Consider the following 24,585-nt stretch of genomic DNA (forward strand, 5'->3'; position numbering starts at 1 on the left):
GCTCTGTTTGCCCCCCACCGCCGCCTCTCACTGCGTGGAGTGATGACGTCATTCGCCTGCGACGGCCCGCTCTCAGGCATGGCGGTGGTGGCAGGTAGGGTGCGACGCGTTACTGCCCGTTGCCATCCGCTGCCATCCGCGGTCCGGGGTGTGTACGAGAGGGGGATTGCGCCGATCTGACTCCATCTCTGTCATCTGGGGTGCCTCGGGGAGGGCGGTTTCGGGAGGATCTGAACCTGAGCCTTGGGGCACGGGCCTAACCCTGGGGGCTTAGGGCTGATCCTAATGCTCTGACCCTGAGGGGGTCGGTGTGGCTGAGGGGTGATGCGGCTGTTTCCACGCGCGTGTTGAGGGAGCCCCTGTGGATCCCGTGGCGGCATGGAGTGTCTGCATGGTTGTTAACGGTTGTCCGGGTGATGGCAGTGCTTAGAGAAAGCGGATGTGCCTCAGAGCTGCTCCTCCTGACTCACACTCTTTTTCTCCCCGCAGCGACCACCACTTCTTCACTTCGGTTTCCTGCGCTGCGTGCCTCGGCCTTGAAGGTATGAAAGAGGGCAACTTGCCCTCAGCTGCACCCCCCGCAAGGCTTCCAGCATGGTGAGGCCTGCCGTGGCCCTATCCATTCCTGCAGCGCTTGCCAGATCAGCCCCGGGGTGGTTTGAGGCCTCTTTCTGTCTCTCAGGGGGAGGCTATAGAAACCCCATACATGCCACCCCTGGCTCCTGCTTCTCTCCTGGATTTGCAGGGCTGCTTCCTTCCTTACTCAGCTCTTTTTGTAACAGTACAATTCTTCTCAGCTTGCAGTTCCCCTCTCTGATGGTCAAGGTGGACGCTTGGTGCTGCAGGGAGCAGGCAGGTATGTTTGCTGGGTGGCTCTGGAGGAGGGGTTTTTCCATTCGGCCACAATTAGTCATACTCCACATGATAAATTAGCTTCAGTGCCTCGTTTCCTCTTTGGATGAGTCCCTCAGGGCTGAAAGCTGCAGCTTGAAGATGTGACTAGGACACTTCCTGTCCCGCAGCTAACGCGACGGTGCTGTAGTGAGGTCATGAGCTCTGAAGCTCTTCTCCTTTTTATTTTCCTTGCTCTGCCTGCTCCATTGCTAGATGCAGTGACCACAGATGGCCCCAGGGCTTCCCCTCAGCCCTTCTCCAGCAAGGCTTACTCACCATACACTGCAAGACTGTCTCATTGCCACAAACCTCCCAGCATAGTGTGGCTGTTTCTGCAGCTCTAGATCTTCAGGGCCTTCCCCTATACCTCAGGGAGGCCATTAGGATTGTGGACCCAGCAGGGCTGTGCTCACCCTACCTGCTCTCTGCTGGCATTTTCCCTCCTCCCTCACCCACTGACACTTCTTCCACAGGGCTTTAAATCCCAGTTGAAAGGAGTGCTATCTTCTGATGGCTCTGACCCTGTCTTGTGATTTCTACCGGGCTGCGCAGAGTTGCCCACAACTGCCACTTAATTCTTTGAGCCTCATGCTGAAGCCATGAAGCTGTCTCTGAAGAAGAAGAAATTGGAGCCTGTGAGTGACTCTCTGCTGGATCCCATGAGGGTAAGACAATCCTAGGGGCTTGCTGATTGCTTGTAGATCCCTCTACCAATGCCGTGTGAGCCTATCACACTGTACCAGATTGGTAGTGGTGCTGCTGCTTTGAGCAGCAAATGGGGCGTACACCAAAGACAGGTGTAAAAACCATCTTAGTGGGGCTGCAGGGCAATGAAACCTGCTTGTCTCTGTGATTAATGCAGCTCTCTGTGCTTGGTTTTCAGGGGAGATGGTGCTGAGTGCCCAGCATGATGGGTGTGAGCCTGCTGCAGCTGGGAACCTTGGAGAAACAGTGAGCAGCCACAGCTGGAGGTCCTCAACTCTCCTGTATGCTTTCACACAGGGCTCTGCCATGCAGTGAGGAGCTGCTCCGTGCAGGATGAGCCCACAAGCACTTTCCTGAGGAAGAGGAGAGGATTTGGGCCCACTTCCCCACCTTTGAAACAGCAGTGGGGGCTCCTGCTCGCCGGAGTGCTGCTGATGAGGAGTGGTGACTGTCTGTTTTGGGGGTACATTCACTTACATTTACTGCTGTACAGTTGTGTATTGTATCAATAAATAGAAATTTCTGGTATTTTCACAGCTGTAGGCTCCTTGAACTGTTGTTGCTTCTGGATAGGGGAGTGTGGGCTTGAGGCTGTCCCCAGGCATCTGTGCTGCTGCACCTCGTGGGGTTTTTGTGAGCCCCGCAGTAGTTGTGGAGCCGTGCCCTGAGGGCTGGCAATGGGAAAGGTGCATCCTATGGAGAGGATGTTTGGTTTTAGTGTCTGTGGCACGGGGTATGGCCCCAGTGCTGGCTCTGGGGCTCCACCTCAGCACTCTGGTCCTTCCTGGGCTATGTGGTGGCAGCAGCACACCCTGATTGTGCCGTCCTCAGCATCAGTGCTGGGTGCACCCAGCAGCTGTCACTGTCATGGTGCTGTCCCTGGGGCCGGATGAATCCTGGCGCCAGAATGACTGTAGGAGTGCTGCAAGCTCTGCACTGTCCCCAAAAGGGAAGCGTCGGTGCGTGACCACAACTGGGTCTGTGCAGTGGTCCAACTGAATCAGAGGTCGCAGCCGTGCAGCGTGCGCCCATGGCCCACCAATGGGTGGGCACCTCTGTTAGGACAGGTGCCGGTGCCCAAGTGCTTCGAGGAGTGGGGACAACCCCCCACCCTGCCTTTCTGAGCCACTCCTGCCCTGTCACTGCCGCACTGTTCCCCGTGGGAGGTGACAGTAGGGCTGTGCCCCGCGTCCCACGCGCCTGCGCCAGGCGCCGCTGCTTGGCGGGCGGAGGTGCAGGAAGCGGCACGGCGGGGGGAAGTGGGTGCGGGCGGTGGGTGCAGCATGGCGGAGCTGGAGGGCCCTGAGTTTGGCAAGGCTGACTTCGTCCTGCTGGATGAGGTCACCATGGAGCACTTCATGGAGAACCTGCGCTTGAGGTGTGGGGATGCAGGGCGAGGCGGGATGGGTGAGGTTGGGATGGGCGAGGCCGAGGTGGGGTGGTGCAGCCAGGATGCAGCGCTCAGCATCGTAGTGATGGGGATACTGCCGGCCCTGGGGACTCTAAATCCCTCTTGCAAATCAGGGAGTGGTCCTGGGGTGTTAAACCCTGACTCTGCAGGAAGTGTCTGTCCTGGGCTGCTGGCAGAGGGAAGCAGAGGCACGGCCCGGGTGCTGGGTGGGGGATATCCGGGTGGACGTGGGGGGATGTGTGTGCATAACCATGTGCAACGATGTGCGTGTGTCAGTCTGTCCTGCTGTGTGTGTGCCACCCTGCACTTCCTGCCTGCACCCATGGGTGTTGCCTACAGGAAGAGCTGCTCTCCCTGTGCTCTCTGTGGCCCCACAGCATGAAGCTCGGGGGCACACCTGTCCCACTGCCACCCCTGTGTGCAGGTTCTCGCAGGGCCGCATCTATACCTACATCGGGGAGGTGTTGGTGGCTGTGAATCCGTACCGGGCGCTGGAGCTGTACGGCCCCTCTGTGGTGGAGCAGTACCGGGGCCGTGAGCTCTACGAGCGCCCACCGCACCTCTTCGCATTGGCTGACGCCGCCTACAAGGCCATGAAGCGCCGTGCTAAGGACACCTGCATCGTCATCTCGGGTAGGGGACGAGAGAGGGGCACCCCTGGGAGCAGGGCCCCAGTGGGTGCACACCTCGCCCACCTCCTGCCTCCTCCAGGTGAGAGCGGGGCTGGCAAGACGGAGGCCAGCAAGTACATCATGCAGTACATCGCTGCCATCACCAACCCCACGCAGCGAGCTGAAGTGGAGAGGTGGGTCCAGCCCTCAGAGAGAGTTGGGTGGTTGGGCATAGATCTGATGTTCTTGGTGGCCCTGTGGGGGCATCGGGGCCATAGGGGGCGATATGGGGATGTGGGGAAACCCATGGGCCTCAAGGTGCCGCATCCTGCATCCATCGGCTTCAGAGCTGGGGCGCTGTGCTGTGTCACACCTTCATGCTATGCCACGCCACGCTGTGACATGTAGGGTGAAGAATGTGCTGCTGAAATCCAACTGCGTCCTGGAGGCCTTTGGGAACGCCAAGACCAACCGCAATGACAACTCGAGCCGCTTCGGCAAGTACATGGACATCAACTTCGACTTCAAGGGAGACCCCACTGGCGGCCACATCCACAATTACCTTCTGGAGAAGGTGTGGGGGGCATGGGGAGTGAGGGTATGGCTGCGTGGGGACTGCCCTATGATGCTGTCTGACACCCACCCTCTGCCTCCTCTTCCAGTCCCGAGTCCTCCAGCAGCAGCCGGGAGAGAGGAACTTCCACTCCTTCTACCAGGTGGGCAGGGATGAGATGGGATGTGTTGTAATGGGATGGGAGATGATGGGATAGGTTGCAACTGATTGGGATGGATACGATGGGATGGGATGAGGTACGTTGTGAGGGTATGCAATGGATTGAGATGGAGTAAGATGGGATGAGATGCAATGGATTGGGATGGGATGCATGATGGAGTGAATTGCAATGGAATGAAAATGGGATGCTTTGGGATGAGATGGGATAGGTTGCAATGTGGTGGGATAGGATATGCTGGGATGGGACAGGTAGGATGAGGGGATAGATGGGATAGGAATGGGATGTGTGGAATCTATGGGATGGGACACGATGGATGGGATGGGAGAGGATGGGTTGGAATGGGATGGGACAGAGTAAGCACAGAATGGCAACCAGTGGGGAAGGATGGGATTTGCCAGGGGACACTTGGCCAACTGGGATGGGACAGGGAGTCCTGGTGCCCAGAGCAGGGTGCTGATATCTCCCTGCTCCATAGCTGCTGCTGGGAGCTCCTGAGGCACTGCTATCCTCACTGCACCTCCAGCGGGACCCCAGTGCATACTGCTACACCCAACAGGGCACCCAGGGCAGCGTGAGTGGGGCAGGGATGGATGGGGGGTGGGGATCCTGGGGGTCCTGTCCCTTACCTGCCCTCCCCCAGGCTGGCAGTAACGATGTGGATGGCTACCGGGCGGTGGAGGAGGCGATGGCAGTCATTGGCTTCACCCCAGAGGAGGTGGGCGCTGTGCAACGCATCCTGGCGGCCATCCTGCACCTGGTGAGAGTTCCAGGGAGGCCTCATATGCACCAGTATGGCCCCATCAGTACGACCCCAGGCAGATCAGTGTGGCTCCATGCAGGCCAATATGGCACCACACAATCCAGTAAGTCCCCATCAGTATGGCCCTAGGCAGACCAGTATAGCCCTGGGCACCACTATGACTCCACACAACTCAGCACTAATAAGCCCCACAGAAACCAGTACAGCCCCATGCACTGCAGCACAGCCCGAGGCAAACCAGTATGGCCCAGTACAAGCCAGTATAGCCCAGTGTAAACCAGCACAGCTCAACACAATCATGGCCCAGTGCAAATTAATACGGTTCAACACAAACCAGTATGATCCCGTATGTCTGAGCCCAGCTAAGGGGACAATGTCAGGACACCTTGAGAGTGATTTGGGACCCCAACCCATAGCAGGGTAGGGTGCGGTGCCGACCCCATCCTGTGTGATCACCACGATGTCCCCAGGGCAACGTGCAGTTCGTGGCGGAGGGCGAGGTGGCGGCACTGGAGGCGGTGGAGCATCTGGCTGTGCTGGCCCAGCTGACAGGCACAACTCCTGAGCAGCTCCGCCAGGCACTGCTGGCCCGCACCGTGGCCACGGGAGGTGGGGAGCTCATCGAGAAGGGCCACAGCCCCACCGAGGCTGCCTATGGCAGGGATGCCTGTGCCAAGGTGAGGAGAAGGCGACGGGGTCCCACGGCCCCGCGCAATGTCCCCAAGGTGACCGTGGTTCCCCTGTCCCCAGGCCATCTACGAGCGGCTCTTTGGATGGATTGTGGGGCGCATCAATGCCAGCATCACAGCACGTGGCTACGATGTCCGGCAGCACGGCAAGAGCACCGTCATTGGTGTCCTCGACATCTATGGCTTCGAAATCTTCGACACCAACAGGTGACATGGACCCCATCTTGGAAGGGGATGGGGAACCGGGGGACAGGTAGTGGGGAGGGAGGAGCAGGGGGACAGGATGGAATAGATATGTAAAGAAGACATGGGATTGGAGAGATGCATCGAGGAGGTGAGATTTGGAGGGGACACGTGGAGGGGTCTGGGGATGGGTTGGATTTGGTTGAGACAAGAGGACACCTGGGAGGGACACTTGTAGGAAATGGCTTGGGAAGGACACATAGAGCAGATGGGACCAAAGAGGGACACATGGAGGGGACAGAGTTTGGAAGGGACATGTGGAAGATACTGGGGATGGGAAGGACATGTGGAAGGGATGGGAACACCTGGAAGAGACACATGGAGAAGATGGCTTGGGAAGAACATATAGAGGGGATGAGACCCAGGAGAGACACATGGAGGGAACAAGGCTTAAGAGGGACAACTGGAGGGGGTGATGTGTGAGAAGGGTATATGGAAAGACAGGACCAGAGTGGTATGGTGTCCAGGGGGCATGGTGTGGGCCCAAGTGACAGTGGCCAACCTGACCCCTGGCCTTAGCTTCGAGCAGTTCTGCATCAACTACTGCAACGAGAAGCTGCAGCAGCTTTTCATCGAGCTCATCCTGCGACAGGAGCAGGCGGAATACCAACGCGAGGGCATCACCTGGCAGAACGTGAGGGGGAGATGGGGGTGTGGGGAAGACGTGTGGGAGGGACCTGGGAGGACATGGGTGTCATCTCCTGACACAGCATGAGGGGCACACCAGAACACGAGGGGATGCGGGGAACACCTTCTGGCAGGGTGAGATTTGAGATGCCAGGGGGCAAATGGGGGTGCATGGAGAGCAACACGGGGTGCCCCCTGCCCTCCTAGATTGAGTACTTCAGCAACGAGCCTATCGTGGAGCTGGTGGAGCAGCCACACCGTGGCATCTTGGCACTGCTGGATGAGGCCTGCTTAGCCGTGGGGACTGTCACTGATGCCCTCTTCCTGGCCAACATGGATGCCCGCCTGGGCCACCACCCACACTACAGCAGCCGCAAGGTGATTTCTGGGGGCAGCAATGGGGATTGAGGTGAAGGAGGGATGCTGGGAGCTGGGTATGACTCCTTCTGCTCCCCAGCTCTGTCCCACCGACAAGACCATGGAGTTTGACCGTGACTTCCGCATCAAACACTACGCCGGAGATGTCACGTGAGGGGCCATGGAGAACCATGGGGGAACACAGAGGGTCTTATGGCCATGGAGGACTTAGGGAGGACATGAGGGACCATTTGAGATTGTGGAGGACATGATGCTGTAGGGGGTCTTTTGGGGATCTGTGGTTGACCATGGGGCTATAGGGGCTCTTAGGGGTTTATGATTGACCGTGGGTCCATAGAGAACAAGGGGAACCATGGGGTGTTCTGAGGAGTGGTGGTGTCAATTAGACCTTTAGGAGTGTGAGTGGGGACTACAGGCATCCATGGGCAGTGCAGGAGCTGTGGAGTACTCTAGGCAAGTGTGGAGGACTGTTTGGGACTACCAGGGGCAATATCGTTTCTTGGGAGTTCTATAAGGTCTTGGAGAACCATGGAGGGTCTTAGCTAATGTATGACTGACCACTGGGCCTTGGAGAATGATGGGGAGCCACGTAGGAGCATGGGGCTGTGGGGGTTCATGAGGGACTGGAGAAGACTCTTTGGGGTCGTGGTGGTCCATTTTGCTGTGAGGACCACGAGGGTCTATGGGGTGATAATTTGTGGCCATGGAGATATGAGTGCCCATCAGAAGCTATGGATATCCATATGGGGCCATGGGGTCCATAGGACACCTCTGTGGAGACAGCCAAGGGCATGGCACTGATGCCTCCATCAGTCTCCATGCCAAAAACTGTCCTCCAGCACCCTACAGTGGCTGGAGGAGCACCCAACCAAGCGTACCCCCACCTCAGGTACTCCGTGGAGGGTTTTCTGGACAAGAACAAGGACACACTATTCCAGGACTTCAAACGGCTCCTCTACAACAGGTTGGGAACATCCAGGGACAGGGGACACAGTTGGGTGGCCTGGTGGTATGGCCAGGGGACACTGCTGTGGGATACGGGGTGGCAAAACTTGGGGCACTGGGGAGGTGAGGCAGAGTGCCCAGCACTGCCAGCCCCACACCAGCTCTGTCCCCAGCTCGGATCCTGTGCTACGCTCCATGTGGCCTGATGGTGAGCAGAGCATCACCGAGGTCACCAAGCGCCCGCTGACTGCTGCCACGCTCTTCAAGAACTCCATGGTGGCCCTGGTGGAAAATCTTGCCTCCAAGGTATTGGTATGGGCAGTCCCGCATGTCCCCAGGTTAGCTTGGTGTGACCCAGTGTTAACAAGATATATTCCCAAGCCAGATGGGCATGCTCCTTAACTGGCCATGTATGTCCCCAAGCTGGTCAGGCATGTCCTTAAGCAGCCAGGATGTCCCTATGCTAGCTAGACACGTCTCCATGCCAGTCTCATTGGTCTCCAAGCCAGTTGGGCATGTCCCAAAGACATGCAGGTTTGTCCATAAGTCACATGGCTTTATCCCCAAGCCACCAAGGTGCCACTCATGCCCAGCACACTCCAAACCCCAGGAGTCCTCAGTCAGGACACTTGTGGCCACGCAGTGGGATCACCGTGCATCCTCACACTGACATCCCCACAGGAACCCTACTACGTGCGCTGCATCAAACCTAACGACCAGAAGTCTCCAGTCCTATTTGACGAGGAGCGGTGCCGGCACCAGGTCGCCTACCTGGGGCTGCTGGAGAACGTGCGTGTGCGCCGTGCCGGCTTCGCCTACCGCCAACCCTACGACCGCTTCCTGCTGCGGTACGGCCCTGGGAGCCCCGATGATTTCCCAGCCCCTGCACCCCATTGTGCTGACCCCCACTGTCTCTAGGTACAAGATGACGTGTGAGTACACATGGCCAAACCACCTGATGGCCACTGACCGTGAGGCCACGCAGGCCCTCCTGGAGCAGCACGGCTTCCAGGATGATGTGGCTTATGGCCACACCAAGGTCTTCATCCGCACGCCCCGCACTCTCTTCTGCCTTGAGCTGGAGCGGGCACAGCTCATCCCCATTATCGTCCTGCTGCTGCAGAAGGTGAGTGCTGTCCTTTTCAGCCCCAACCAGGCTGTGATGGGGCTCAGTGGAGGAGAGTGTGTGGTGGGCATGGTGTGGGGACTGGCATGGGGCTGGGAATGGGGTGACACTGGGGAGCACAGCATGGTGAAAAGCATGGGCTTGGCGTGGGCAAAGCACTACCTGGGACATGGCATAGGGGCAACGTGAGGATGGTGTGGGGCACGGCACACTAGTGACATGGGTGTGTCTTGGGGTTTGATGTGAGGGTGACAGGGGGCATGGCCTGGGGTGTTACATGAAGGTGACATAGGACATGGCATGGGGGTGACAAGATGGGTGCAGATTTTGAATGCCAGGCACCACCTGGATGTTTCTTCAGATCAGGACATGGGCCTGGAGCAGGGTGTGGATCAGGACATGAAAGGAGTGGTGTACGCAGCCAGTCCCACCAGCTCATTTTGGGGCAGGGTCAGCATTTTGGGGACTGTATGACCGCCGGTGTCTTGCAGGCTTGGCGCGGAGCCCTGGCCCGGCGACGGTGCCGTTACCTGCGTGCTGCCTACACCATCATGGGCTACTACAAGAGGCACAAGGTGAAGGCGTACCTGCTGGAGCTGGTGCGGCGCTTCCAGGGCGTGCGCTCCATGCCCGACTTTGGCAAGAGCCTGGCATGGCCAGAGCCACCAGCCGTGCTGGTCCGCTTCCAAGAGAACAGCCAGCAGCTCTTCCGCAGGTGTGGACACAGCCAAGAGATCACCAACCCACGGGGGTCCGTGGTGGCGATGATGCCCAAAAACCTCATGGCCTCATCCGCAGGTGGCGAGCGCGGCAGATCATCAAGAACATCCCTCCCTCTGACATGGCGCAGATCCGGGCCAAAGTGGCCGCCATGGGAGTGCTGCATGGGCTGCGGAAGGACTGGGGGTGCCAGCGCAGCTGGGCACGCGACTACCTGTCCTCGGTAAGGGCACAGAGTTGATGGCAGGACCCCAAGCCCCCTTCAGGGCCCCCATCCCATGCCATGCTTCCTGCAGGCCAGCGAGAACCCAGGCTTGGCGTTGCCCTTCGCCCGCCGCGTGCAGGCCCTGCGTGACAAGGTGCACTTCGGCGCCGTCCTCTTCTCCAGCCATGTCCGCAAGGTGAGGGGCTTGGCACGGCCGGTGTGTCCCCATCAGTGTCCCCTGGCTCTGCCCCTTCACTCAGCTCTGACCCCACAGATCAATCGCTTCAACAAGAGCCGGGATCGTGCCATCCTGATCACCGACCAGCACCTCTACAAGATGGAGCCCCAGAAGCAGTACCGGGTGATGCGGGAGGTGCCGCTCAGCACGGTCAGTGTCCCCACACCCCTGTGGCAGCAAGGGTGAGCTGCCATGGGGAGCTGGTAACCCAACTGGAAGACCCCTCCATGCTCCCCATCACCACCCAATGAGATCTAGCCGCCCCTGTCCAGCGTGGAGACAACTTGGTGCTCCCCATGGTCATGCAGTTGGGTCTAGCTACGTCTGCCCAGTATGAAGAACCCTTGGTGGTCTCAGTGTCCATGCCATGAGGCCTAGTTGCTTCTCTCCAGCATAAAGACCCCTCTGTGTTCCCCAGGGCCATGAGGTGGGGCCTAGCTGCCCCTCCACAGCATGAAGATCCCCCATCGTCCCCATGTCCATGCTGTAGAGCTGCCTGCATTGGAAGATCTTCCTGGGACAGAGGTGTCTCGCTGACCCCACACTGTGACACCCACTTGTGACCCTTGCAGGTGACAGGGCTGAGTGTGACAAGCTGCGGGGTGCAGCTGGTGGTCTTCCACACGCAGAGCCACGACGACCTGGCCGTCTGCCTGCATAAGATGCAGCCACGGAGGGATGAGCGGGTGGGCGAGCTGGTGGGCGTCCTGCTGGAGCACTGCCGAACGTGAGTGGGGCTGAGTCCTACCCCAGGGAACCCCCCTTAGGGTGCCCACAGCCCTGTGCTGATGCTGTGTCCTTGCAGGACCAAGCGGGAGCTGCAGGTCCACGTCTCCGACCGCATCCAGCTGAGCCTGCGCGGGCGCAAGAGGTTGCTGACCGTGGAAACACAGCCCGATGTGGCCACCCCTGATTTCCGCAAGAGTCGGGATGGTTTTGTGCTCTACTGGCCTGGGAGCTGAGGGGGGTGGATGCCCTGCTGTGGCATGTCCCCCACTGCTGCCGCCAGTGCTGTGCTGACAGGGACGGCTGTGTCCTGTGACCCTGCCCCATGCCCTGCTCTGCTGGGTCTGCCCAGGACCTTACCTGGACATACCCATTCCAGCCCCGCAGCAGCCCCAGGGCTGGTATCACCCCCATCCCTGCATCTCCCCATCCCACCTCCCCCTTTCAAGGTAGTGCTGAAGCCTTTGCGTGCACAGGGAATAAAGAGCTGGTGGGAGTGTGGGTGGCAGCACGCTGTCTTTCCTTCCTACCCAGCACCTTGCAGCCCCTCTGAGTGTGGCCATGTCCCTTTGGTCCCCCTGTGGGGCTGGGATACCCTGAAACTCAGCTCCACAGCTAGGGGCTGTGATAGCCCAAGGCAGGGGCTAAAATGGGCTGCAGGAGCACGGGAGTGGGTGGGAAGGGGCCGTGGATGGAGTGGGGGGCATAGATGGAGGTGCAGTGGGATGGGATGGGCTTGGGGAGGCTGTGGGGGTGGTGTGGATGAAATGGGGCTGTGATCTACTGAAAGAAGAGAGATTTAGGTCAGATGTTGGGGAAATTTTTCATGCAGAGGGTGGTGAAGCCCTGGCACTGCTGCCCAGAGAAGTGTGTGCACCCCATCCCTGGAGGCATTCATGACCACAGATGAGGCCCTAGGCACCCTGACCCAGTGGGTGGCAAGCAGAGCCTGGCAGCGGTTGGAACTAGCTGATCTTTGAGCTCCCTCCCAGCCCAACCCGTTCAATAATTCAACTGCACGGAGCAGGAAGGGCAGCAGCTGTGCTCGCTGGGTGGGAATGTGACACGGAACCGTGTCCTGGGGCGGGCAGTGTTCAAGTCACGCCTGCTGCCACAGGAGCTGACGCAGACGTGCACCCAGCAGCGCTGCAGGGTGCTGCCGACCGACGCACCGCGCTCCTTCAGCTCTCCGGCAGCTTCAACATACACGGTGCGTGTCCGAGTAAACGCGAGCAGCACACGCGGGGTGAGATCCAGCCCGAGCAGCTGTGGTGGGAGGCCCCCGGCTCTGCACACCCAGAGCTGCTGGGAAGGAGCTGCGGGTATCTGGGAACGCGGTGTAGGAGTGTGGCAGGGAGCTGGCTCTACCCCTCGTCCCCTCTGGCCATTTTCCCTGTGCCTACTCTCCCCCTCTTCCACTTCGACCTCATTTCCTCCTTTCCCTTTTTCTCCCAATTTATCATTTTTCCCTTCTCCCTTTTCCTCTTGAGCCCTTCCCATTTCCGCTCTCCCCTTTTCCATTTTTTCTCACCACCCTCATTCCCCTTCCTTTCATTTCCCCTTTCCCCTCTTCCCTCCCCATTTCCCCTCATCCCTTCTCCCAGTTTCCCCTTTCCTCTATTTTCCCCAGTCCCCTCTCCTTGTGCCCACGTGGGCACAGCACAGACCCCATCCACCAGTACCGGGGACCCCTCAGCCCCACACTCAGCCCCAAGCTGAGCCCCAGCTGCACCCATGTCACCGACATGTGTCCATGTCACCTCCTGGAGGTGTCCCTGTCCCCACACCACCTTCTCACTGCCTAACTGGAGCCCCGCACCTCTGCTTTTGTCCCCGCAGCATAACCACAGCCACACAGCTTGTCCCCATGATGCGCAGGGACAACGGGGACACAGCGTTGCGGCTGCTCCTGGTGGGGAAGACTGGGGGGGGACGAAGTGCCACGGGGAACACCCTCCTCGGGCGATGTGCCTTCGAGTCCAAGCTGTCCACCACGCCAGTGACCCTGAGCTGCCAGCAGGCAGACAGGCGCTGGAACGGCAAGGACATCACAGTGATCGACACGGCTGACATCTTCTATTTGTGGGATGACAACGCTCAGGTGAGCAGAGAAATCTTGCGCTGTGTCATGCTGTCCTCCCCAGGCCCCCACGCGCTGCTGCTGGTCACCCAGCTGGGCCGCTTCACCCAGGAGGACAAGGAGGCCGTGCAGAGCATACAGGACATCTTTGGAGTCGACGTGCTCAGATACACAATCGTTGTGTTCACCCGCGGAGAAGAGCTGGTGATGGGGTCACTAGATGACTATGTGAAGTACACTGACAACACAGATCTGCAAAACCTGATCCAGAGCTGTGAGTACAGGTACTGCAGCATCAACAATCGAGCTGCCGGGGCTGAGCGGGAGCAGCAGGCCCAGAAGTTGATGGAGATGGTCTTCGAAATGGTGCAGGAGAAGGGTGGGTACTACAGCAACGAGATGTACCTGGATGGCCATTTAACGGAAGAGAAAGTGAAGTATCACGTGAAGAGGTACAGAGAAGTCAGGAAAAGCAAGGAGCAGTCTGTATGGAGGAAACACTGGAAACTTATCCTGGCTTTTGGGGTGTGTGCTGGTATCATTATTGTGGTTCTCCCAGTTTGCCTTACCCCAGCGAAGCCATGAATCCCACAGTCTCCAAACTGCAGAATCACAGAGTGCTTGGAGCTGTAGGCATCTCTGGAGATCACCAGCTTCATCCCTGCCCATCAAGATCCCCCACCACCCCCACTGCCCAGAGCTGCATCTTGTTGTGTGTTGAACATCTCCAGGGGTGTTGCCTGGAGGAGGGTTAATTTTCTTCATTGCCTGGAGGAGGGTTAATTTTCTTCATTGAGACTCGTGCATTGGTCTATTGTGGATTTGTGATGGAACATGCAATGAAAGCACTCCAATGTTCTTCTGGTCACCATCAAGTGGTGCTCACATAGAGCTAAAAGCTGTCCTATCCTTGTGCTGCACGGCCTGGGGGTGCACAGGGAGCTGAGGGGGCACAGCAAGAACAACCACCCCGGACTGGCCAAAGGGATGTCCCCTGTCATACAGCATCGTGCTTGGTGATAAAACCAGGCAGTGAAGAAGGAAGGGGGACATTGGGACTAATGGCGTCTGTCTTCCCAACAAAATGAGACACGCAATGAGCCCAGCTTTCCTGGGAGTGGTTGAACAAGTGCCTGCTGATAGGAAGCACTAATTGTGATCCTTGTTTTGCTGTGCTTGCACATGCAGCTTTTGCATTACCCATTAAACCATCTTTAACGCGTGAGTTGTCACACTGTTCCCATTCCCACCCTCTCCCCTGCCCACGCTGGCACGACGTGGTGGTGGGGAGCAGGGGGCTGCAGCTCGGCCCTGCCCCCAGCCTGGTAGTGTCCTGCCCCACCTTGCACACACACGGCGAGGCTGAAGGTTCCACAAACAGGCTTTTCCTGTAAATGCACTCAGTTCCAAGAAGGGCAGAAAACGAAAGTAAAAGCAACGAGGAGAGAGTGAGCCTTGGCTCTTGCACGAAGGGCAGCATGCCTGCCATTCCTCACAACGGCTGCACACCCCATGGCTGTGTTGGCTGTTCCTGTACATCCCATCCCCCCAGCCCCATTTAACAGAAGAACATGTGGGGCAATCGCACAGAGGGTTACAGAGCTGGCAGGGAAAGAAGGGAGGTTTTCAGCTCTACGTCATACAGATCAGGTCTGTAGAACGGCAGCATGATTCTCCCTGCCATTGCTTTATGGTTTTTCTTATCTGGTGGGAGATATGAGTTCTGCAATCCCACAGCTCTCAAACTGCTCAGTGTCTGAGGCTGTGGGTACCTCTGGAGATTGCCCACTCCATCGCTGCCCGTTGGGGTCCCTCAGCGCCCGCTGCCCAGGTCTGTGTCCTGTTGAGTGTTGAAAACCACCTCAATGGACAGCCAGCGCAGTGCTCGCTCACCCCCACGGATGGGAAAGAGTTTTCTGACCTTTCCCTGGGAGTTCTTGTAGCTCTAGTTGTGCCCATTGCCACGAGTGCTGACTGCTCGGTGCCCCCCAGCAGTTAACACACACAAACAGGAGGACATCCAAGCCCACTTCTCCAGAGAATCACACAATGTCCCAATTTGGAGGGTGCTCAGGGGGACACAAGTCCTGGCTGCACACAGCTCCACCCAAAAACCCAAACCTTATGTCTGTGAGTGATGTCCCACCACTCCCTGAGCCCCAGCAGCTCAGATGCTGTGACCGTGGCCCTGCAGAGCTGAGCCATACACATACTCTCTGGGGCACAGCCTTTCCCTCCCCCCACCTGGCCCTCCCCTGACATTCCCTTGGGTCCTGTTGCTATCATCAGAGCAGAGATCAGTGCTGTCCCTCAGGTCTGTGAGGAGCTGTGGGGCCATGAGGCCTCTGGAGGGGGAGCACTGTTTTAATGGGAACCTCTGGTTCGTGTTACAGAAAAGACATGAAACATAGGTAAGAATTTCATTATCTAGAAGCCAATGCAACACCAATGGAAGCAAACCACATGTACTCTCCTACCACTGCGTTGCATAATTTCATCTTTGAAAGTAAGCAGCTGTGTAATTTTTAATACTGTAGCTTTTTATAGAGAAATGTGTTGGATGCCCTGTAAAGAGGCCGATGGATATCTCGAAGCACACTTACTATCCACACATGTGTAATGACGTGTATATCTTTTGGGCATGGTGTGGTTATTAGTTCCCTGATGTCAGGTTGTCATACTCCTATGAACATTGCATTTTACATAGTTAAAAACGAATTTAGTCAAAATCTCTGGGACTATTTGCTAATGCAAGATGTTAAGGAGTTGGAGACAATAGTCTTACCTTAATGCTTGGAAAACAATTATAAGAAGTGTTCATCATTATCCCGTTGGAAATATGGAAGCAATAAAACTTAACAGCAGGATGTACTTGAAGTATTCATACAGTATGCTGTAACACTTGACTTTGTTCTTCCTTTATGCAGTGTAGCTGACAGCCCATTTCTCTTGTTTTCTCCCTTTTTCTTGCATCCTGTCTTACTGCATAGCTATCCTGGTTGTCAGCTGAGATCCACACAGAGCTCTCTTATCCCACAGTTAATAAAGCCGGAGGAGAGAATGCAGAGAACGGCTGCGCTTTATATCACCCAACCTCTGGTCACTGTATTCTGTTTCACATTATTACACTTCAGTTTTTTTTTCCCCTCTCTTCTTTGTTTGATCTGCATTCTCTGCTTGCTCAGAGCAGTTGTGTGGGCAGGGAAGCACTCCTAAGCCCATACTGCAAACAAGCTCCATTGGCTTGACACTGTGGCAACTTAGATGGTTTGTGATGGTTTGGGATCCTGAAAGCACGGAGCTCTTGTGCTCTGTGAACACCCTTCATGAAGTGTCTTATTGCCCATTTCCCTTGGCTATGTAAGAAGGCACAAATAAAGATAGCAATTCATCTGTTCAACATAAAAATGTATTAGTCTAGGTGGATGCTACACCCCCAGGGAATGCATTGTTCCCACCTCTTTGCAAGCTTCCTGCCTAGAAATGCTCTGCTAATGGCCTTTCTTCATTAGCTGAGGTCACCTGCCAGCATTCCCAAAGTCAAACTGTCTATAGAAGGAGCAGATGATTCCTCTCCTAGCAGTGCTCTAAGTGGAGTTGCTGGTTTTTGTTGTGGACAGGAGTTATGGGGCTGCTGTGACTGGTGTGTTGTTCTGAACTCGAATCACCACACTACTCAGAAGGCACCAGATCTGCTGAACAAGTCAATATTCTTGGCACTAAGCAACAAGGAGCAGTGAGGCTACTCAGGCGTACTCAAGAAATCAGAGGATGGGATCTCCTTAGTGAAAATGCATTCCCCATATAGATTTGCAAGTGTACCACACGGGCAGACCTCTCCCATGTTATCACAGGCTCTGATTTAACCTAAGATCTTTGCCTGGGCTTTGCCCATGGACCTTACCATAGATAGTACCATTTGGTATTGCTGATTCTGTTACCTAGGTCGTCTGGCCCTCATGGGGCACTGCATTACGTAGGTCCTGTTGGCCTCGTGATCCCAATCCTGAAATGGTCACCAATACTCACGTCTCATTACTTATGGGATATAGCCCCTTAACTCTCTCTTTATCATGTGTGAAATCCAGTCAGCCCTCATGGTGCTATGTACGAATGCTTTAAGATTTTCATTGCTACTTATGCTCAGCAAAGTCTGATGCTCCATCCAGTATTTGTTCATGGTCTGTCCCATTAGCTAAGTCTCAGACCAGCACCCATGCAGCAGCCTGCAGGCCTTGCCCAAAGCTCCTGCCACTGCAGAGCTCCACATTGTTTTCATTATCAGTGTTTTGCAGCTGAAAGATCCCAAGAAATTGGTGCAGTTGGTTGGAAGATTTCACAGTTTATGAATTATCTCCAGTAACCGTAATGTGACAGTGGGAAAATTGAAAGCATATTTTCTTGTTTAAATGGTAATTGACAGTGTGGTTAGGAAAATAATTAACTCATGTCCAGTAGTAAACAATATTTTGCATTAGCACATAGACTGAGAAATAAACAAAATGCAATATCTGTAAATAAAATCACAGAAGCAAAATGCATGCTCAGATTGTTAAGTGATTTTCAAGCATCCTTTTTCCCCTTAGAATATTTTCCCCTTCAGATACAAGTACTTAATGCAAGAATATTATATTGCTTGCTGCTGTGGATTCCTCTCCAGACTAGCCGTGCTCTTATACCTCTGTTCCAAGACCACTGTCCTCAAGCAGTTGCTTCTATTTGAAGAACACAGTTCTTCCCTTCCCTTCCCTTCCCTTCCCTTCCCTTCCCTTCCCTTCCCTTCCCTTCCCTTCCCTTCCCTTCCCTTCCCTTCCCTTCCCTTCCCTTCCCTTCCCTTCCCTTCCCTTCCCTTCCCTTCCCTTCCCTTCCCTTCCCTTCCCTTCCCTTCCCTTCCCTTCCCTTCCCTTCCCTTCCCTTCCCTTCCCTTCCCTTCCCTTCCCTTCCCTTCCCTTCCCTTCCCTTCCCTTCCCTTCCCTTCTTTTTTGAGGAAGAGGTGAAGATGAATATGAGGCAACCAGAAAGACCTGCCTTAACATCATTTTCAACCTGTTTAAAGCAATTAAGAATAAGCACGAAGTGCTCCCCTTCCTTTAGTTTCACCCCTGTATTCCTCAGTGCATCTCAGGCCTCTGCTGTGTATTTGCAGTGGCTTTGACTTCAGGTATGAACAGATCATCACTATCTCATACCAAACCATTGTTTTTCTGCTTCTTTTACACACAGTCACACTGATAACGCTTCACAATCAGCCCATTTTCTTCTTGGTGTCATCCCCTTGTCCCTTTTCCTCAGGGAGAATAATCACAGAATCCTTGAATAGCTTGGGTTGGAAGGTGCCTGAAAGATCATCCAGATCCAACCCCCTTGACATGAGCAGCTTCCAGCCACCAGATCAGGCTGCCCAAGGCCCCATCCAACATCTCCTTGAACATGATATAAATAACTGCATATCTTTGGAACACATTTCCATCTCAGGGAAATTTCAGTGGCTCCCCCCATCTATCTCTGCAGGAGCCTGCTGGAGAATAAGACTCTGCATGCTGCAAAACCCTCTCATCTTCCCACAGAAAGTGCAACCAGCTTCTAACTCTTGAGTTTGCTTGCTGTGAGCAACATACTTTATTTGCTTATTTTTTTTTCTGAGCACTGAGCAAACTGCAGAATGTTTCTCATCTTTCCTTGAAAAACACTCCAACTGTGGTTTTCAAAGGCTTGTTTTGTAGTTGTCAAAGGCTTGATGCCTCCTTCCTTTCCTTTTCTCCCACAGCTTGCAGCCCACTGAAATGTGAAGTGCTCACCATCCCACTCCTCTTGATATTTGCTGTCCTCCTGTTTGAAGGCAGACTGAAGGGAAGTGCTTTGCAGGAAAGACTGGAGAGGTGTTTTGTAGCTGCATGTGAGCTGCAGTTGTGTAAATTCATGTAGGTGGACAGTTGAACTCAATGATCTTAGAGGTCTTTTCCAACCTTAATGATTCTATGACTGTTTCTAGAAAACAAGATCATGAATGAATTGGGAATTTCTTATAAATTCTATATGAAATGCTTCAGAATTTTAACTATTGCTCTTCTTTTTTATTTTTCTTCCATCTTACACCTTAAGCTGAAGCAAGAGAGAAGAATCTCCACAGTGAAAATCTGATAGGAATTCTCCTTGACAAATGCTGCGTATCTCATAACCTGCAGAATAGAGAGCAGTTGACTTCTTTGGCCACTTTAAAATACAAATGGAAATATTTTGATATGTTCAGTTTGTTACAGATGGGACATCCACTCGAGTAAGGATTTAGTCCCTAAGCACAGAAATCACAGTCTCAGTGAGAAAGTGATGGTTCTAACACACACACACACACACACACACAAGGACAAATAGAATTATTTATGAACGTGTTAAGTGTGACATCAAGGAATTTTTAGTCCCTGACTGCAATTTTACAGTGAAACACGAGGGTGTGCTCATGATTCATGGTTTCTCTTCTCTCCCCATCAGCTTGAGAGCCAAACCCCCTCACGGCCGCTGAACTTAAATGAAAGAAACCCTACCCAAAACGCTGCCTTTTGCTCCGTATCACAGCAATTTTCTCCAGTTAGGCGAAGCTGAAGTGTAATTAAGCACAGGTCTTGAATAAATGAATTAGCAAAGCTGTAATTTTTACAGATCTTCCCCTGCTTCTGTCTTCTGACTGTTTTTAATTGCTTTCATTTTCTCTCTTTCTCTCTCTTTTCCCTCTGAAAGCAGCACAGGATTTTTAGTGTGATGTTAGAATTTATTATCATGCATTTCTCGAATATTTTCACTGTCATAGTGGTCCCAACTATTCTAAATTTCCGTTGTGGTATTCTGGAGCATTTGGGTAAATGAACCACAAACAGTAGTAGCATTTCCGTTCCTTGATTGGATGAGCAGTTCTGGCATGAATAACATGCTTGTGTGTGTATGGATACAGTCTTTGGAGTCTCAAATATGCACCCATGAGATCTTGAAAGTAATTTCTTATGAGTATTTCTGCTAAAAAAGGAATGCTTGGATATTTACTGAGAGCCAATGCAGGAGGCTCTGGCTGCCCCAAGGCCATGTAGGAATTCAAGCCTCGTTAGGTTTGTTCACTGTGATAAGTTACAAACCTGATTGGGTTTGGTACCCAGACCGTGTGAAAAATTAAGTTTATTTGAGATGGACAGAAATGACACGATGCTTGGAATTGCTTAATGATTTAACAGGAAAATCAGGATGCAACTGGCCATAGATCTGCAGGCATATATTTCCAGCCATGCATATGTGCCTATGTTAAGAAAGCAATATGCTGGCTGCTATCTTGGCTGTTTCTCCTGTCCTCAGTATGGTCATCATCAGATACACGCAGCAGATCTCTGCTGGATTGGGCTCTTGTATTTGCAATAGCTCTAATGAGGGGGAGTCCATCCATGCCTAAGAGAGTTTAGAAAACACAGAGAAAAGGAGTGAGGGCTTAGTTTAGTGACCTCCATGTTTGGAGTCAGAACGTCCACAGGGATTTAGAGGGAGAAATGTGTTACAGCTCTTCTGCATCTCGTATGCATCAGCCTTGGTCTTGCACGCCTTGCCACACTGCTTAGTGACAAGAAGATGTGATTCAGGATTTTACTGAACACTTTCCCCATCTTTTAAATCAGACTGAGAGAGAAAGCTTTGTGGTTATGGGCTGAGAGCAGAGGTCAGAGCGCGGTGCAGCCTGCTCCCTTCTAAAAGATGTGTTTCTAGTCCTTTTATTTTGTCCCAGTGCTTGCAGATGTTCTGAGTTTAATCTTTTGTTTATTGAGACCTAAGTCCTCCCTATGTTTGTGCACAAGCAATTATCTATTTATTCCAGCACGGAGAAGAGGTTATAAGGTTACAGTTGTTTCTAATGTGTACCTGAATATGTTCTTTTGATTGCTCTGTTTTTCAGGGTGTTTGCTTCCCAATAACAATGCTGTTCCTTTGTTGAACAACTGCTGGATGGTTTAACAATAATGTCTAATTGCTGGGGCCTCTACTTTCCCCAGTGTTTGTGCATGTGTGTTGGGACGTTTTGTCTGTACTACAGTTTTTTGGGTTTTTTTAATGAGAACCCTAATAGAAACAGCATTGTAGGTAATACAGTAGGTATTAAATAACTGATTAAAACAAGAGCATTCAATTGAAATCAGTCACTGTGAAAATCGTGAGACCGCGAGGGAGGTAGATATGATTTTTAATTGAAGATTCTACAGTAAAATTAAGGCCAAATGTTTCCACTTCAGTATGAAACGTAGTGTTAACACACAATTAAAATTTTCAGATGCAAAGTGTGTTCGTCTTCTATGATATCAAACTTGCAAACTTATCGAACTCTGAATAGGAGGTAGTGGAGTCAAGGTGTTCAAGAAACGTGGAGATGTGGCACTGAGTGACATGGGTTAGTGCACAGCATTGGTGGTAGGCTGGAAAAGATGAGCTTAGAGGTCTTTTTCCGCCTCAACAATTCTGTGATTCTATGATTCTGTATCAGTTTTATTCTTCCCCATCCTTCAGTAAGCAGTCCCTGAACCTTGAATCTCTTTCAAAATTCAGAGGTATTTGAAATTTGGATTTAAAATGTTTTGTGCCTGAGGGATGTTCCCGCTTCACATATTCATCTCATTTGAATGAAGACCTCGAGGTCTGTCCAGCCATCAAAGGTATTGGAATTTGCTGTTTTGGAGAAACATTGAAATTTGTCATTGGGGGAAGGAAAAGGTAAAATTCCAATGGAAATTGTATCCTGCCTTTCCAGCAGGCCTAGCAAGCATTTGTCATTCCATTTCCATCCTTTTTAAAGGCATATTGAATCTTGTTGTAAATTACAAACATCCATAATTTATCTCCAAGACATTTTGTAGCTCTGCAATATTCCCCTTCTCTCTTTAGGGTAATCACTCAAACTTTATCAAAAATATCGACGGTCTTCTGTTCATCTCTTTGAAGGAAGCTAATTATAGACGCCAAAAAAGAAACTAACTGAAGTGGAGGGATGTTTTTGTGGAGGCACGTGGCCAAATCATCACCGGCAGGCTGCACGGTTTGTTGTCTGCGTAGGCCTGGGGAGCAGATGGAGGGAGGTGTGGGGCCTCTCGCAATAGAACTGGCTGGGATACCGTGCATCTGCTTCATGAAGAATGAGGAGGCTCTGAAATATGTGCAGGTGCTCGTGTAGAGCGGGTTGTGAAGCTTTAATGGTGGACAGAGAGAGGGAGCAGGGTTCCTCCAACAGCTGGCCCCAGTGCTGATGGCACTGCATGGTGCAGGATGGGAGCCTGGGTGTCTTCCCCTCCCAGTGATGTCATTTGATGGCAATTTAAGAGGATACTGCCTTTCTGCCTAAAATGGCACTGGAGAGCTGCCTTGCGCTGTCACTTCCCATTTCTTAATCAATTCCATTTCGATGTTGGCTTTGTATCAGTTGTACTCCCTTGATGTTGAAGGGATCTTTCGTGATCCTGTCTCTGAGGAGACCCTGTTCATCTGGTTTTAGCTCAGGGAACGTGATCTTGCTGGAATCAAACCTCCATCCACATCGCAGGCTTGTGAGAAATAGCAAATTATGGATTTATAACTCTGAATTCAATAAGATGAGAGAGAATGGCCTCAAGTTGCACCAGGGGAGGTTCAGGTTGGATATTAGGAAAGACTTCTCAGAAAGAGTGGTCAGACATTGTCACAAGCTGCCCAGGGAGGTGGTGGAGTCACAGTCCCTGGAAGTGTTCAAGAACCATGGAGTTGTGGCACTTAGGGACGTGGTCAGTGGGTAGTACTGGTGGTAGGTTGGACTAGACAATCTTAGAGGTCTTTTCCAACCTGAATGATTCTATGGTTCTATGATAACAACTTGGGTTGGAAGGGATCTTTGGAATTCTCTAGTCCAACTCTCCAACCCTAGCAGGATTCACATTCAGTCCTGTAGCTTGAGGCTATCACTGGCTAAGCTGCTGAAAATGCCCTTAGACAGATTCCACACACTCCAGAAACCTGTCCCAGTGCTGCCCCAGCCTCATGCTGGACAAAGTTTTTCCATTATCACAGCACTGTTTGAGTTGGAAGAGACCTTTAAAGGCCATCTGGTTCAACTCCCTTGCAACCGACAGGGACTTCTACAGCTCCATGTGGTTCTCAGACCACAGTCCACATGCAGGGCATGCAGCACACCTCTGGGCATCCTGTTCTCCTGGAATTTCCCTTGCTGCAGCCTGTACTTTTTGCCTCTTGTCCTTTCAGCGTGCACCTCATAGGAAATTTGGCTTCTTCTTCCCTTCAGCCTCCCATTAGATAGCTGAAAGGCAGAAGAAATCTGATTCCTTGCAGTAAACTTCCTTGTCGTGTACAATTGGAACAGAAAAAGAGAATGAATACAGCCAAAAGAAAATTCATGGTTTGATGCTCACAGACATTTCTGAATGCCAGCCCAGCTCACCTAATACAATAGAATTTATTAGTACATCTCTATCCCCTGGTTTAATTGTTTGAGGCAACACATGGAAGAGAGAGTGGAATTTTCCTGCCTTTTATTTTAAGTGTTCTAAATTAGATAATTACTCAGCGCCCTGACAGATTTACAAAAGTAATTACCTAATTTTATGATGCAGCACTACTGAAAACAAGGATTACTTGATCTAAATCATGTCTTGACAAAGAACGTCTTGCTGACTGTGGTTGAATAACAGCTGAGAAACACACCACCTGAAGTCCATCCCGTCACTGAGGAAGAACCAGCTGAGAGTCACAGCATCACATCTGCTTGCACCAGCTCCTGGTGAGCAGCACAGAGGAGCAGGAGGTGCATGAGCCCAAGAAGGAGGTGGGGGAAGGGAAGAGGATTTAGAATTATTTAAAGGCCGTGATGAATCCTTCGTGCCATTCAGCAAGCTGAGTTCAATTTAAATCTGTCTTTTTCTTTGTTTGTGTTTTTCTCCACTTTCAGTCATTCAAAACAACAGCAGTTTCGACCCCGAGGTGAATTTGATCTGCTGTAGCTAGTGCAAGACATTCTGTCCCTGCTCATGCTGACTGGCAGCACTTCTGGACTGTTAAAGTGCCGAGGTCCTTCAGAAGGAGAGCTCTGCTGGAAAAAGAAAACGAGTTGCAAAGTTTTGGGAAGCATTTCTCATTGTCACTCTGCTTAAACATTGTTTCTGACTACTTACAAGGTCATCCCAGCAGTTGGAAATCAAATGGCTTTTTTTTTTTGGTCTATAGATCTCTTCCTGGCAAACCTGACGTGCAAATTAGAAGTCCAAACTGCACTCTGCGTGTGCAGTTTTCCCCCTTGCACTGCTAAACCACACAAATAACCAGCTAGATTTCTTCGTCTTTGATATCATAGAGCTGATCTGAGAGAGGACCTGCACACGTGAACATGACACAAAGATGTGGTGCAGCTCCTTCTTACAAAGTGGCAAGATGTGGACAGGAAGATCCTCTTTTCTTCGTGCCACAAGTCCTGCTCAGTGCCTTTCAGGG

General features: G+C 52.7%; 2 protein-coding genes, 2 long non-coding RNA genes and 1 other non-coding gene across 8 annotated transcripts; all 5 read left to right on the top strand.

Moving 5' to 3' along the window:
- Positions 1-426: 426 nt before the first annotated feature.
- On the top strand, positions 427-1,189 carry LOC136053985 (uncharacterized). Its single transcript, XR_010622698.1, has 3 exons — positions 427-542; positions 798-856; positions 1,108-1,189. It is a non-coding gene; the product is annotated as an uncharacterized LOC136053985 (long non-coding RNA).
- Positions 579-710, top strand: LOC136053994 (small nucleolar RNA SNORA9). Its single transcript, XR_010622703.1, has one exon. It is a non-coding gene; the product is annotated as a small nucleolar RNA SNORA9 (small nucleolar RNA).
- Positions 1,190-1,513: 324 nt separating the features above from the next.
- Positions 1,514-2,135, top strand: LOC136053986 (uncharacterized). Its single transcript, XR_010622699.1, has 2 exons — positions 1,514-1,559; positions 1,778-2,135. It is a non-coding gene; the product is annotated as an uncharacterized LOC136053986 (long non-coding RNA).
- A 723-nt stretch (positions 2,136-2,858) lies between these two features.
- On the top strand, positions 2,859-11,553 carry MYO1G (myosin IG). 4 transcript variants are annotated; one of them, XM_065745001.1, is made up of 22 exons: positions 2,859-2,977; positions 3,435-3,643; positions 3,722-3,815; positions 4,030-4,195; positions 4,284-4,337; positions 4,831-4,926; positions 4,996-5,112; positions 5,586-5,792; positions 5,866-6,011; positions 6,567-6,681; positions 6,882-7,052; positions 7,132-7,202; positions 7,942-8,016; positions 8,171-8,303; positions 8,679-8,845; positions 8,916-9,123; positions 9,615-9,838; positions 9,922-10,066; positions 10,140-10,244; positions 10,323-10,436; positions 10,859-11,013; positions 11,092-11,553. In XM_065745001.1, exons 1-22 carry the CDS (start codon positions 2,883-2,885, stop codon positions 11,246-11,248), a joined length of 3,024 nt encoding a protein of 1,007 aa, XP_065601073.1. In that variant the 5' UTR covers positions 2,859-2,882; the 3' UTR covers positions 11,249-11,553. The 4 variants fall into 4 exon arrangements, with proteins under 4 accessions (XP_065601073.1, XP_065601072.1, XP_065601074.1 ...); XM_065745000.1 differs by having other exon boundaries at positions 4,831-5,112; XM_065745002.1 differs by lacking the exons at positions 9,615-9,838; positions 9,922-10,066; positions 10,140-10,244; ... (1 more) ...; positions 10,859-11,013; positions 11,092-11,553 and having other exon boundaries at positions 8,916-8,929; positions 9,079-9,121.
- Positions 11,554-12,612: 1,059 nt separating this feature from the next.
- On the top strand, positions 12,613-13,832 carry LOC136053897 (GTPase IMAP family member 1-like). Its single transcript, XM_065744860.1, has one exon. It carries the CDS (start codon positions 12,766-12,768, stop codon positions 13,675-13,677), a length of 912 nt encoding a protein of 303 aa, XP_065600932.1. The 5' UTR covers positions 12,613-12,765; the 3' UTR covers positions 13,678-13,832.
- The last annotated feature ends 10,753 nt before the right edge of the window (positions 13,833-24,585 follow it).

Source organism: Cyrtonyx montezumae, unplaced genomic scaffold (assembly GCF_038088225.1).
Source record: "Cyrtonyx montezumae isolate F1298 unplaced genomic scaffold, pur_monq_1.0 scaffold_32, whole genome shotgun sequence".
Classification (NCBI taxonomy): Eukaryota; Metazoa; Chordata; class Aves; order Galliformes; family Odontophoridae; genus Cyrtonyx; species Cyrtonyx montezumae.

Excerpts from the sequence above, each read along its gene's own strand:
- LOC136053897 (XM_065744860.1), top strand. The coding sequence starts at position 12,766 with ATGTCACCTCCTGGAGGTGTCCCTGTCCCCACACCACCTTCTCACTGC.
- MYO1G (XM_065745000.1), top strand. The coding sequence starts at position 2,883 with ATGGCGGAGCTGGAGGGCCCTGAGTTTGGCAAGGCTGACTTCGTCCTG. Across the intron at positions 3,816-4,029 it reads CAGCGAGCTGAAGTGGAGAG|GGTGAAGAATGTGCTGCTGA; the intron begins GTGGGTCCAGCC and ends TGTGACATGTAG. Across the intron at positions 10,437-10,858 it reads GGGAGGTGCCGCTCAGCACG|GTGACAGGGCTGAGTGTGAC; the intron begins GTCAGTGTCCCC and ends TGACCCTTGCAG.